We start from the raw sequence: 13,322 nt of genomic DNA, 5'->3' as shown, positions 1-13,322 counted from the left end.
TTTCAAAATCACTAATTGAGTTGATAAAGAACGACACTTTTCATTTAGACTTTTTATCAGTTTAGCATCACCAGTTTGAGCACCAAGATCTGAAAATAAATTAGGATAGACAATGCCAGTGAGAGAGTTTTTAACATGGCTTCCATGAGGTTTTGTCATACGATCTGATACGCAATTCTCCAATTTCATAATAAAAATCAATCATAGACCGTTCAGACCATGTACACATCAAGACCCGTGAATTTATTAGTTCCAAAACCATTAATTGAGTTGATAAAGAAAAACGTTTTTTATTTGGGCTTTTTATCAAACATCTTAAATACAACTAGAGCGATCACAAACTATCACTCCACTCTGACTTGTGGGGATTCAACTCTCGATACCCTTCGATCACAAACTATCACTCTACTCCGACTTGTGGTGATTCAACTCTCGATACCGGTCTACCGCTGCAGGTTTAGGATCTTTCACCCTGGGTAGCTCATACCTGATCGCTCACCCCTTCAGACATCACCCTCATATTAATTAAAGTTCTAAACTCTTTGCCCATGCATTTATACTAATATTATAAACACATACGTATTAATATTATACATGTATATATATATATATTTTTGGAGTTCATATTTCAAACTAATTTTCATATATAATTTTGTATTCTCTGTAACTAGAAATAATAATTTGGAGCTGTTAGCATTCTTTGGATAACAAGAAACAAAAAAATGGACTAGTAACAAAAAGTCCGTTGATTTTTGCAGATACTTGGATAGTGTTTTTTATAATTAAGGTTTAACCATGACAAAAAAACTCAGGTTCAAAAAGCAAAATATTCAAACATGGTTTTTCTCACGTTCACTCACTCTCTGTGAGATGTTTAGTAAAAAAAGGAGGAAAGAAGGGAGGAATAGGGAAACCAGCCTTTTCCTATTTTTTACATTAAAAAAACGAGTGCAAGGATGTTTTTTCAATTTTAGCATAGAGGTCACCATTTTTCCAGATGCAGAAAATTCAATGGACAGAATGCCCAGCAGCATAAGCACTATAAAGGCATGTTCTCCAAAAATCAGATACAATATAATCAGAAAATTAAATTGTGAAAATGACTGTGTGAGAAAGATCCTCAAGTATGACAGTATATGCCCATATAAAACTATATCTTGGCCAACCAAAAGGAACAGAACACCAAAAACTATTAGGATTCCTATTTTTCATAACTAGTCTAAGGTCCAGGTCACTATCATTTCCAAATATTTGAGCTATGCATGCACAGAGAGAGAGAGAGAGAGAGAGTTGCTGCCACCAAAACCCAATATGTTGTTGTTGTTGTTGTTGTTGTGTGTGTGTGTGAGAGAGAGAGAGAGAGAGAAAGAGAGAGCTACTGCCACCAAAGCACAATATGTAGCGTGTGGGACTGTGGCTGGTAAGAAAGCAGCAGTCAGATAAAACCACTTCGTGAACCTCCCCTTCGACTATGCCTGTCATATGCAGTATTGAATTTGTCGACCAGCTCATTCATTGTACTGTAAAAGAAATATAATAATTAGAGTTAAGAAGTGGCAGAAAGAGAAGAGTATGAAGACTCAAGCCTACAACAGCAATGAAAATAGTCACTCCATCAATGCCAACAACCTAATTGCTCTTTTGTTTAAATTCCCATGAAGTATGTCTTGTAGCCAATCTATCTCAACAACCCAACCTTAGGGTGCAGACAAACCGAGCCCAAGCTCGACTTGAGCTCATATATTTGAGTTCGAGCTCCACTTGAACATTACTCGTCAAGCCCAATCTTTAGATTGTTTGGTTCATGTACACCAATTTCAAGGTCATTCCTGAGCTCCAACTCAAGCTTGAGACTAAGATTAATAGGACAAAAATAAATTATATATTCAAACAATTCTTAATAAACCGGTGCTTCCCCCACCTTGTATAGTATTAGTTAAAATCTTTTCCTGTACCAAATTTCCCATTAAATAATTCTCTTCCTATGTTCTGCTCAGTTCTGTTCAGATGGCCATTAACCATCAAAATTCTCTTATATATATGGGTCTTTTTCCAGCCTGTTCAGGCAAAAAAACGAAAAAGTAAAAACAAGTATCCGGGGGTAGCAGTATAATTGAAAGGGGGAAGAGAGAATACAATTTACAGGCGGTGACGAGAAGAGAGATTGTGAAGATTGAAGGAGAGTATTATGTGAAAATTAAGAGTCTTATAGACTTCTGTCATTCTTTCATTAAAAAAAATACTAATAAAATTTAAGGGGTAAAAAGATAGTTTTCAATTCACCGTTACGGCAAAGGATCTTCAGATAGGGGAGATCAGTATTATCATCCAAACAAGAGTAAAGATCAAATGTTATATGACAAACCTAAGGAGAGGTAAGTGTAATTCACCCGAATAATATTACGAGCGTGTCTATTATGAGGGTACTCTGACTGAGCTTGCACCTTCATTGCCATTGGATGGAGAGAGGTTCCTGATCTAACAAGTGGCTCCACCCTTATTTTAAATAATTAAACGAGGATGATATTTTGCTGGTATAGAAGTGGGGCCACTTGTATGTCAAATTCCAGTCTACAAATTAATTTGAAAATCACAACACCACATATTCCAAGAAGATTTTGGGTATAACATAGCAAGATTAGGTTTCACTCTTCATACCACCTCACTTGCTTTACCAAATTCAAGATCAACCAATCAGTAGCCACCCTCTTTATTTTGAACATTATCTTTTGTTACAAACCAAAAATGATTCCTTTTTCAAAGAATTTCAAACTTGAACATAAATTTAAATGAAAGAGAGCTTCAACATTATACCTTGAGCAATTGGTGAACATGGCCAGGTAAGTAATCAACAAAATGTCATTGTATTCCTAAAAAAATGGTGGAATAACAGAATCAAATATATGATGGAGTTGAAAACTTAATAAGCAAAAATACTACAATATAACAAAAAAAAACCAAATGAATCATGAACAAAATAAATTAAATAAATAAAAGAAAGGCAGAAGCACAACAATGAGGAATAAGTGAGATTATTTGAGACCACCCTTCACCCCCAAAAGAAAAAGTTAGTGTCAACCACTTGGAATGAAAGAATCCAATGAAAGCAAGAAAACAAAAACGTGATTATCAGTTTCAGGAAAGAAAAATTGTATTGTTTTTTATGTCAACAAAGAATTCAATTGATAACATCCCCTTTCCGTGGGAAATTTTTCAACCTCTTGGAAGAAAAGAAAAAAATCCAACCAAGGGAAGCACATATACATTTGATTGGCCTTCACAACAAGGAAAATTTATGATAGTTTTCTTGGTCAAGAAAGGGAAACACTCACCATCAAGAAATCATCTTGAAATTTCCCTGATTCAATGGCTGGTAATCTCCTCAAGAGACTTGACACTTGTCTAAGCAACGAATTATCACAAGGAACATCACCTGCATTTGGAAAGAAAATACTATTTGTACCTGCACTGCCCAATGCAATAAACAAAAAAAAAAAAAAAAAAGTGCACTCTAGAAAACTGACCAAAGCACATATACGCACGTTCAAACAACCATAGTCTACGGTATTGAGTGAGATTTTTTTCCCAGGTAAATATTGAGTGAGAATTTTGTTTTAGTATAATCTTAAAAAATAGTGGTGGATGTCCTTGGAGAGACTCCAACAGTTTGAAAAGATGCTGAAGATGTTACCAAATCAAGGAGCAATAAAAGGGGGAATTGTGAATTTGGATTTCTTAGGAAATGGGACTTCTCTGCTCGCTCTAAGCATTTGTTACTAGTTACTGGTGGTGTTTTATACTAGACTAGTTGTTGTGCACAGGAAATCCCTCCTCTCTCTCTTATTCTTCCTGAAGAAGTTTGTTTCTCACAAAAATAGAAACACATACCTTTCTCCATAGCAAGAAGATAGTGGTGAAGCACTCTGACTCTGCTATTCAGCATCTTGATAGCACTATGTATGCCCGTAAGGTGAGCAGACACTACAAGACAAAACACATGCCAGTCATTCACTATTTTTTGTCATCAAAAAGGAAGAAGTACGAATGATATAAGAAATTCTAAAGAATTCTTTTCTCGGGTGAAAATTAGATACAGATAATAAACCCTCAGAAAAATCGTTGAATGGAAGTAAGGGAGTGCTGGAGTGGGGAGGTCTCACATTGTGTTCCAGCAGAACCTCCATCAGATGGCTTGAGATGTGCAACATGGTCAACTGAGATCCGTTCTGCTTCTACTGTCTTTGAAGCAAAATGATAGAATTCAGTCACCCCAGTTCAGAATAGCAATTTAAAAATTAAGTACAACAAAAGAACGGGCCAAACCTCTATAGTGTAGCTTGAACGGACAAAAATAAGACGTGGAATTCCGCCAATGACATGCAACTCTTAAGTTGTAATGATTTGATAGCATTGGACAAAAGGATCGTTATATCAGTAAAGTAGCAAACAGAAGAAATCTGAGACATTCTTTTTGGGACAGAGGTAGTAATAAATTATCCAGGCAGCAGACTCATAACCATGTGAGACATAAATCTGACAAATATGAACTAGAAAACATTTAATACATCCTTTAACAATGTATTTGATTTAGCTGTCTCTCAATTCGCAACCAAACTATTTAACATCTAACAAAAAATTGTAAACGACTATTTGTACAAACGATTGAATAGTAATTCCCAGCAAAATGTTGACAAACTATAGTTTCTGTTTGATTAAACAAAAAAAATAAGTACTTGAAACTTTAATGGCTGAATTTAAGTGATAAAATTTTAAGTGGTAATTAAGAATTGGGGCAAATTGCATAAACCCCCCTTGACTTGTAGCGATTGGCAATAAGCCTCCTTTTTATTTTTTATTTGGCACAGTTACGGAACTATATGACAGTTAACAGACAGGGAGAATTACTAGAATGCCCATTTAGTATTCACGACGTCGTTTTGGTTTATGTACTAAAAGTAGCCTATGTGATATCATCTGTTTGGGTTTTTAGGGTTTTATTTTTTCAAATGACACTGTTTCGTGCTTTTCATTTTTTACAAAAAAGACCATCTTCTTTCTCTCTCCCTGTCTCTCCTCTCCCTCCAATTCCTTCGTAACCGATGCCTCCACGGATATTCAAACTTTCTGAACCCCAATTGCAAATCATGAGCTGGATTAGCTCCTAACCAAACGAATTTTCAAATCTGGACATGATCAAAATGCATGATAATTGGAAAATTAAAACCCCCAATTCTCCCAAAGCCCCTCTCTAACACCTCAGCTGTTGCATCGTCTTGGACCACCAAGACAAGCACTGCACCACCTCCTCCACCCTCACCTGCGGTGAGGTCAGAAGCGGCGGCGGCAAAAAGCCCTTTGATAGAGCTCCTTGAAATATGGAAATCACGGCTCCTGCTTCAATTCCTAAAGAGTTGGTGCTCCAAATCTCTATGGGATTATATTTGATTCAAATCTGACACGGGACGTTGAAGAGATTAGGATTCACTTCCAGTTTCTGACCTACATATGACGAAATCATAAAGGAGGTTCAATTCCTATCAGATTTTCCCTTAATTTTCCAATTGAACAAAGATATAACCATTTTTGGGTTCTTTATCTATACGCATACAATTAGCTGAAATTACATCAAGAGAAATGGTCATATTTCTTTGCTTTTTTATATTCAGTTCCCCTCTATAATTACTTATCAAAAAAAAAAAAAAAATAGTTCCCCTCTATAATTAATTCTTCACTTCAAAGTGTGTCTGGTGGATAATCCTCTCTGCTGTGTTTGTGGCCTTGTAGAGGGGACACTAGAACATACCTTTCTCCGATATCCATCTGCGGTATATTTGTGGTGTGGAGTGGATGTTAGCATACAATATTTATCGTGTTGGTTAAGATAGTGGCCGCCAGGAAGGAGTAGAGTTCAGTGAACAACACCACAACCACAATGAGCATGCACGGTGGGTTTTATTCCTTGGCAATTAAGACGAGCTAAAAAAGACGAGATTTTTTAACAATCACACCTGGGCAGTACATGATATAGTTAAGAAACGATTGGAGATGTTCTATGAATATCAACAAGTGTGCGAGCATAATACAGAGGATATGTAGTAGCTCCAGTGTAAAAAGTGAATTCTCATTGTATGTTTTGGTTTGATTCGAATTGGGATTGTTGAGTTCTATAATAGTTGTGAGAGAATGGAGGCGGCAAAAAAGGCATTTTCATGCAATGCCTCGCAAGGTTGTGATTGTATGAATTTAATAATTCGTGGAAGTCTGCAAATGGGAGCTAGAAGACCCAAATCTCATGTGGGCATTTAAAAAATGCATGTAAGGGGGATTTTCGTCATAAAAAATGCCTCAGCAAAGTCACGTAACAAACTGTCTCCCTTTTTAAACGGCCATTTGGTTCCATAACCCCCTCAGTTAGTGGTGGCAGGTGGGGGGTTGCGCCAAATAAAATAAGAAAAGGCATCTATTGCCAATCACTACAAGTCGGGTGGTTTTATGCAATTCACCCTTAAAAATTGAGATTTCTTTGATATCTTTTTGAAATTTTAATTGTATTGTCACTTAAAATTATTCCATTTTAAGTGCCACTTAAAATGGAATAATACTCGTTATCAAACACACTTAATTAGATAAACACTTGACCATTCAGAATTAAGTGTTGACTTGCACCTGTGTTTCAAGGATCCAGTTAAAGAAGATAGCACCTATGTTTCAAGGATCCAATTAGAGAAGGTACCGTACCATCGTAGATCCATTTTAAGTTTATGTAGCATGAACAAGCCAAAGAAATTATCAACACACATCAAAACTTTAATACAGCCACCTTATTTCAAAATGAACTAGTCTGTGTACACAATATCAGAAGGTAAATATGAGTTTTGTGCAGTGTGCCCAGCATCTCTAACGGTTCCTAAAGTGTCTCATATTTACAATCAAAGCAACACCAATAAATGAATAACTCATTATACACCTCAAAAACAACCACCATGATGCCAGTAGTGATGAAATGCACAATTCTATAAGACACCACACAACATAGAGTATTTGGCCATAGATACATTCATGTAACAGGTAGAGATACCAATGGGCTCTAGCCTAGATGGTATAAGCTCTCCTCCCTCGTTGGAGAGGTTGAGCATTTGAAATCCAATGGGAGCAAAAATATATAGTGGTTGTGTGTTTGTTTGAACTTTCGGAAAAAATAAAATTAAATTAAATGAAGGTAGAGATGATGATCTTGTCCTTTAGCAAAGGAACATAACAACTGGCTACACATGGTTCAACTAGAACATTGAATAAGTTTCTGTTCATGACATGGTAAATGATATAATACAATACCACTCATCAACAATTCACAGGAACAGAACAGGAGCAACTTAAGGAGAGTTTGCAGATACGCAATCTAATAATAAATACTGAGATCAACCACGCGGCATTACTCATAAGAGAAAATAAGGAATAGAATATAACAGTGATTGCTACATACCACTTTCAAAGATAGTCACTGGGAGATCCTTTTGTGGATGATTTATTGAAGGATTTAGGAGAACATAGACAGGACTCTCGTTAATATCCATTAACTGTCACAAAAGGTCATTCATCACGAGGGTTTGAAAGCATAAAAGCATTCCTGCTATAATTTTTTTCTGATAAAAACATGAATGCATTCTTGCCATATAATAATAATAATAAACCTTGAAGTACTTCCAATAAATACAATCACTACACATGCACGGAACAAATTAGTCCTTTAAACAAAATTGAGGCATGTGAATCTGAACTAGAGAAACAGCAGAAAAAGAAAAATTTGTTCGCATGACAAAAAAGGCTATTAGAGGGTAAGAATTGTAATAAAAATTCCTTGTAAAAAAAAAAAAGAGAGAAGTCTCATAAAAAATCCTGGTTAAGCACTTGTACACAACAAAATTATGAAAACTGTGGAAGCATAATTCATAGTTTTTGCGGGAAACGGCAAAAAAAAAAAAAATGCAATTTGCATGACATTAAAAGACTACTATTAGAGTGCAAGAATTGCAATAAATATTCTTGATTAAGCACTTATACAAAACAAAAAAATGAAAATTATAGAAGGAAAGATTCATAATTTTTGCATCATCCCTTTTTGCATCGAAAACCCACAATAAGGAATAACTCAATACTATAGTGGAGCCAGATGTTAGTGATACAGAAATACGTCAACAAGATCTAGATGGTAATGTATTCAAATATTCAAATAACCCCGTCTGGCCCCCACTCCTACTAGGACAGAATTGTTGAGGAAATAAACAGGGCTGAGGTGGGTTTAGGATTGGTTTGTCCTGCCCTGCCAGGCTTTCCCTATGTACTAATCTAACTAAAACGGCCTCAATGGATTTTTAAAATATCAAATTTCCCTTAATTTATATGTTTGTCTAGTTTTCATAGTTCCATCATTATGTCTCACAGCCCACTCTACTGTCACCACCGGCTGTAGTCACCAACAGGCCTTCTTGCGTCACTGTTATCATATATCTTTGTCATTTTTGCCGTTGTATAGCTCGCCATCGCTATATGTCTCATTGCGTCCACTTAATTGTCTTGATTCTTTTCTCTTAAATTCGTTTGATTTTGGAAGTAATTTATTTGCCGGATCAAGTTTTAAACAAATAATGAGATCCCAAATCTTTTGTGTTTGCTTCACTACATTTTCTGTTATTGATTTTACAGTAGTCTTGGTGAAGAGAGCCATAATTGAGCTCAATTCATTTTTTTTCCTTAAGTGATGTTCTAGATCTAATCCTGTTGCCAGCTAGGGTTCACTCAATTGTTTGCTTTTGATTTTTCTAGAAAAGCAAGTCATTTGTTTAGACTTCAACCATTGAATGTTGGCAAATCCTGTTGGCAATATGCAACCGTGAACAAGTTAAGAATGGTTCATGAAAATCGCATGGCTTTTGCATACTGAGTATATCAAATGGTCTTGATCAAGTTGATCACACAAATTAGGAAAAGTATGATAATCTTGAGTGGACCGTTTGTATGAGTGATGGTATTTAGCATACATATCCACAACCACATATAAGGTCTATGCATCTAATTTAGCAACAGACATTTCAATTGATCGGGTTTCACTGATCTTTTTGAAGATCAACAGCAATGCATTCCAAAGAAATAAACAGACTACTTCCCTGACATAAATATTGATAGGAGCACCTCTTGCCACCTCCCAAGAAAAAAGAGATAGAATATAGTTAAAAATAAAATAGAAGATATTTTGAGGGAAAAATATTGCTTTGAGGGCTACACCTCTCTGTGTGTGGTGGTGCTTATGGCTTGAGAGGAATAGAAGATATTTTGAGGGAAAGGAGATGTCGATTTTTTTGCTTGAGTTTTCTATTCTTTCTACTCTTTTTTGTTGGGTTTCATGGAGAGATCATAGATCTTTAGAGGAGATTGTCGATTTCCTGGCCTCTTTGCAGGCTTAGTGGCCCTTTGTGGGTTTTTGTATTCCTTTTGGGTTCCGCTCCCCTTCTGAGCGCTTTTATTTGATTTTACTTATCAAAAAAAAAAAATTAACATGATGTATAAAAAATTGCAGTATTTGATTCAAGGAACCAAAGCCCCCCTTATCTGTCCTGTGCATATTTCTGCTACTCCATATTACTAATCAGTGCTGCACAATATATATATTACCTTGGAGATTAATACTATTATGCAGCATCTTGGATTTTTTTTACCAGAGCAGTACCTTGGATATTTCATTCTATTACAGTTGTCTTTATTTTAGTTTTCATTGCATGGGCGCTGACAAAGATATGACATTTTTAAAAATTGCTACTCTGGTATCTAAAATGATGAAACGTGAAACTGGTGTGCAGATATGACATTTTTTAGAATTGCTACTCTGGTATCTAAAATGACGAAACGTGAGAGTGAGACCAGGGATGAATCTATGTACTGTCCAGTGGGGGCAGACACCCCCCACTGGATTTTTTTTATTATTATTATTTGTATTATATACCTATAAATTATATAAAACGTAAAAAGTGCACCCCCTAAAGTTAGGAAAAAATTCCACTATGTAAAGCTGTCCTCGCCAATATGACCTAATCAATTCTCTCTGTCGTTTTATATTTGTCTTTTGTATATATAAAATTTAAAATTTTAGAACTATCCCCTTCTAATTTTTTATATTTTTATTTTGCATATATAGAATATTATGAATACTAAAATTGTCCCATACTTTTAAGTTTTAGCTTCAAATTTATCTCGGGGAGATACACAACAGAGGCCATTTACCTATTAAGGCAACTAATAGAAGATTGTAGAAGTAAGCAAAAAGATCCACACATGGTTTATATATACTTGGAAAAGGCATATGATAGAGTTCCAAGAGACATGTTTTGGTGGGCTCTACGGAGAAAACATATTCTGGTTAGATTTAAATAGATCTTATTCAGGATATGTATAAGGATACTAAGACTAGAGTTCGTACTATATGTGGTGAATGAGTTTTCTATAAGAGTAGGATTACACCGAGGTTCAGTGCTAGGTCCATATTTATTCACCATAATCTTGGATGAAATAACGAGATATTTAGAAGGGGACCTTTCAGCATGTCATTTGCGGATGGCCTAGTGTTATTGGATAGCTCTAAGGAAGCCTTGGCAATAAAATTAAAGGGATTGAAGAATGGCACTTAGGAGGAGGCAAAAATGACCTCCTGATCTCCTATAAGGCGCTGGCATTTGTACCACCCAAAAGGCGACACGTGTCTCAAGATGATATCCAGGTCAAGCACGGGTTGACCTGAACGGGGCATCTGAAGTCCGCATACGATCGCAAAGATGATCCATCAACTATATAAGCATTCAAGAACCATAAAACAGAGCACAAAGTTGCTTTCTTGAAAGGCAAAACAGAGAACAAAAAGAAAATAAATTATTAACAAAAATAAAAAAATAAAAAATAAAAAAAAAAATAGAGCAAAAAATCATAGACAAAAGAAGTAGATGAAGAGAGAGAAAGTGCTAAAGAAGAAAAATAAATAAAAATAAATAAATAAATAAAAAATAGAGACCAAAATAAAAAATAAAAAATAAAAGACGGAGAGAAGAGAACTAGACAACTAGACGGAGAGAGAGAGAAGTAAACAAAGATGAGAATAGAGGAGCAGGGGAGAAGAGAGGAGAGAGGAGTAGAGGAGAAGAGAGGAGAGAGGAGTAGAGGAGAAGAGAAAGAATAAGAAGAAAGAACTAAAACGGCCTCGTCGTCGTTGGTCTTACAATATCACTCTTTCCATGTTCGGTTGACACTTTGACTCTTAGACTTTCTTATTTCTCTCATTTATAAAAATAAAATAAATTACGGCACGCCTAAACATAAGTGCGCCTGTTATGACAACAGGCACTAGACCTGCGCCTCGAGTGTGCGTAGGCGCGCCTTTAAGAACATTGTATTGTAAAGCGCACAATTCCTTATTCATCATCAAATTAATCTTTAATTTGGAGGACCTAACTTAAAATAGTTCAAGTTTCCAATACAAAATTAAGTTTCATTCATTTATTTTTAAATTATTGCAAGGACTTTCTAGGTTTGTTGAGTCTTACCTAATTTGACTTATTGAAAAAATCTTAGTATGAGATATGCACTAGAATACGAGCACACATTTGAATATGTTTTAATTTGCATAATTGTGTTACTAAAGTATACACTCAAATGTGTTGAAAATCTTGCTTATATAAAAATCCAACAAGAACAATTGTAAATGTAATTCCTGCCTCCATCCCAGCGTTAGGCCTAAATTAATTGCATCTTGCAGCCATAAACTATTTCCAACAGCGTAAAGACAATTTGCACCTGTGTGTGCATGATACAGATTCACAACTCCTCCAGTTATTTTAAATTCAAAGGGCATATATATACACATAATATATACATACATACATGCTATGTATGTATGTTAAAAGCACTATGTATGTATGTATGTTAAAAGCTTAGGTCAGGTTCAGTGAGGTCGAGAACTTACAGCTTTGTGAAGGTGCATATCTGATTCTTGTGCATCACTCCCAGTGGAATACCATCCAAGTACATAGAACTTGGGAAAAACTTTCTTATCTGGTCCAAAATAAGTGTGTTACTTTAGTGTTTCGGCAAACCCTAGAAATTAATACAAAATTCCCCAACCGAAAATATATATATATATATATGTGTATGAATATATTGAGAGATGAGTGGAGAGAGGACTGACAGAGCTCTTGCTTCTTCATTAGGAAGGATCGGTCGAGGGTATGAGTGGAGGGTTCGTACAGAAGCTCGAAACTGTTGAAGATCTCGACCGTACGTCCCCTCTGAATACCAATAACACAGCCGAAGACCCTGGGCGGCGGAGGCGACGCCTCACCTTCGCCGTCGCTAGTGTCGGCGTGAGGTGGTTGCGACTGTGATTTAACCCTTGTGTAGTGATCCGATATGTTAACTATTACCAGTGGGTGGAGCTTGAATGTCAGTCCACTGCTCGACGACGACGCCATTTTTTCACTGTAACTTTCTCTAATCGGATGGTATTGTGGTGGTGACTAGAAGAGAAGTGTTGGTTTGCCTCCCTTTTGGTCTCCAAATGTTCAGTCTTTCCTTTCATTTATTTGCAGTGAGCTTCTCGAGTTTCTAATACTGCATATGAGTTTATAACATCACGTCACTATACTAGCACCGTTCGCATAATGCGGCTATGGTGAAATTAGACAGCTTTACATTCTCCTTAGCCCAAATGAACAATTTTACATTATCTCTTTGGTAGGTGTCTATAAAATAACATGGGCCCAATTCGGATAAACTTCATCCAATTTATTGATTTGACTTGTTGGATTTAAAATAAATGTTCAAAAATAAAAATTAAAGAATACTTAATTTAATTTTAAATTTATTTCTAATAATTGTCATAATTTTATTGTGTCACATTAACAGATAAAATTTATCAAATTGAATTGGACCGAACTATTATGCATAAAATAATGAATGAAATTCATCCAATCTAAATTGGATGCTGTATTATTCATAAAATAATGAATTAAATGCTTTCACATTAAACTTCGGCCAGAATTACTCTAACACCCCTTTTTTTTTTGTAAATAAAAACATTACCCTTGGCTCAAGCTGATGTCATTAGTGATATGTACAGAATAAAAATGAAATGACAATAAAAATAAAATGACAATATTACCCTTAATTGATTTGATTGCCTGCACTCAATCTTACCAAAACCAATATCTCTCTATACCACCGGACATAACAACCACCATCTTCACTGCCTTCACCGCCACGCCATTCACCACCACCACTGTGAG

General features: G+C 35.7%; 1 protein-coding gene across 1 annotated transcript; it reads right to left on the bottom strand.

Moving 5' to 3' along the window:
* Positions 1 to 1,050: 1,050 nt before the first annotated feature.
* LOC132308285 (COP9 signalosome complex subunit 6a) lies at positions 1,051 to 12,725 on the bottom strand. Its single transcript, XM_059806324.1, has 9 exons — positions 12,227 to 12,725; positions 12,005 to 12,093; positions 7,484 to 7,577; positions 4,324 to 4,385; positions 4,161 to 4,239; positions 3,889 to 3,981; positions 3,333 to 3,433; positions 2,815 to 2,870; positions 1,051 to 1,520 (listed from the first exon to the last, which is right to left on the bottom strand). The coding sequence occupies exons 1-9, from the start codon at positions 12,507 to 12,509 to the stop codon at positions 1,436 to 1,438; spliced, it is 942 nt and encodes a 313-aa protein (XP_059662307.1). The 5' UTR covers positions 12,510 to 12,725; the 3' UTR covers positions 1,051 to 1,435.
* Positions 12,726 to 13,322: the final 597 nt, after the last annotated feature.

Source organism: Cornus florida, unplaced genomic scaffold (genome assembly GCF_030987335.1).
Source record: "Cornus florida cultivar Cherokee Brave unplaced genomic scaffold, ASM3098733v1 CherokeeBrave_3.0.0_Hap2_Chr05, whole genome shotgun sequence".
Taxonomy (NCBI): Eukaryota; Viridiplantae; Streptophyta; class Magnoliopsida; order Cornales; family Cornaceae; genus Cornus; species Cornus florida.
Note: the sequence above shows the minus strand (reverse complement) of the source record. Positions and strands in the feature narration are given on the sequence as shown.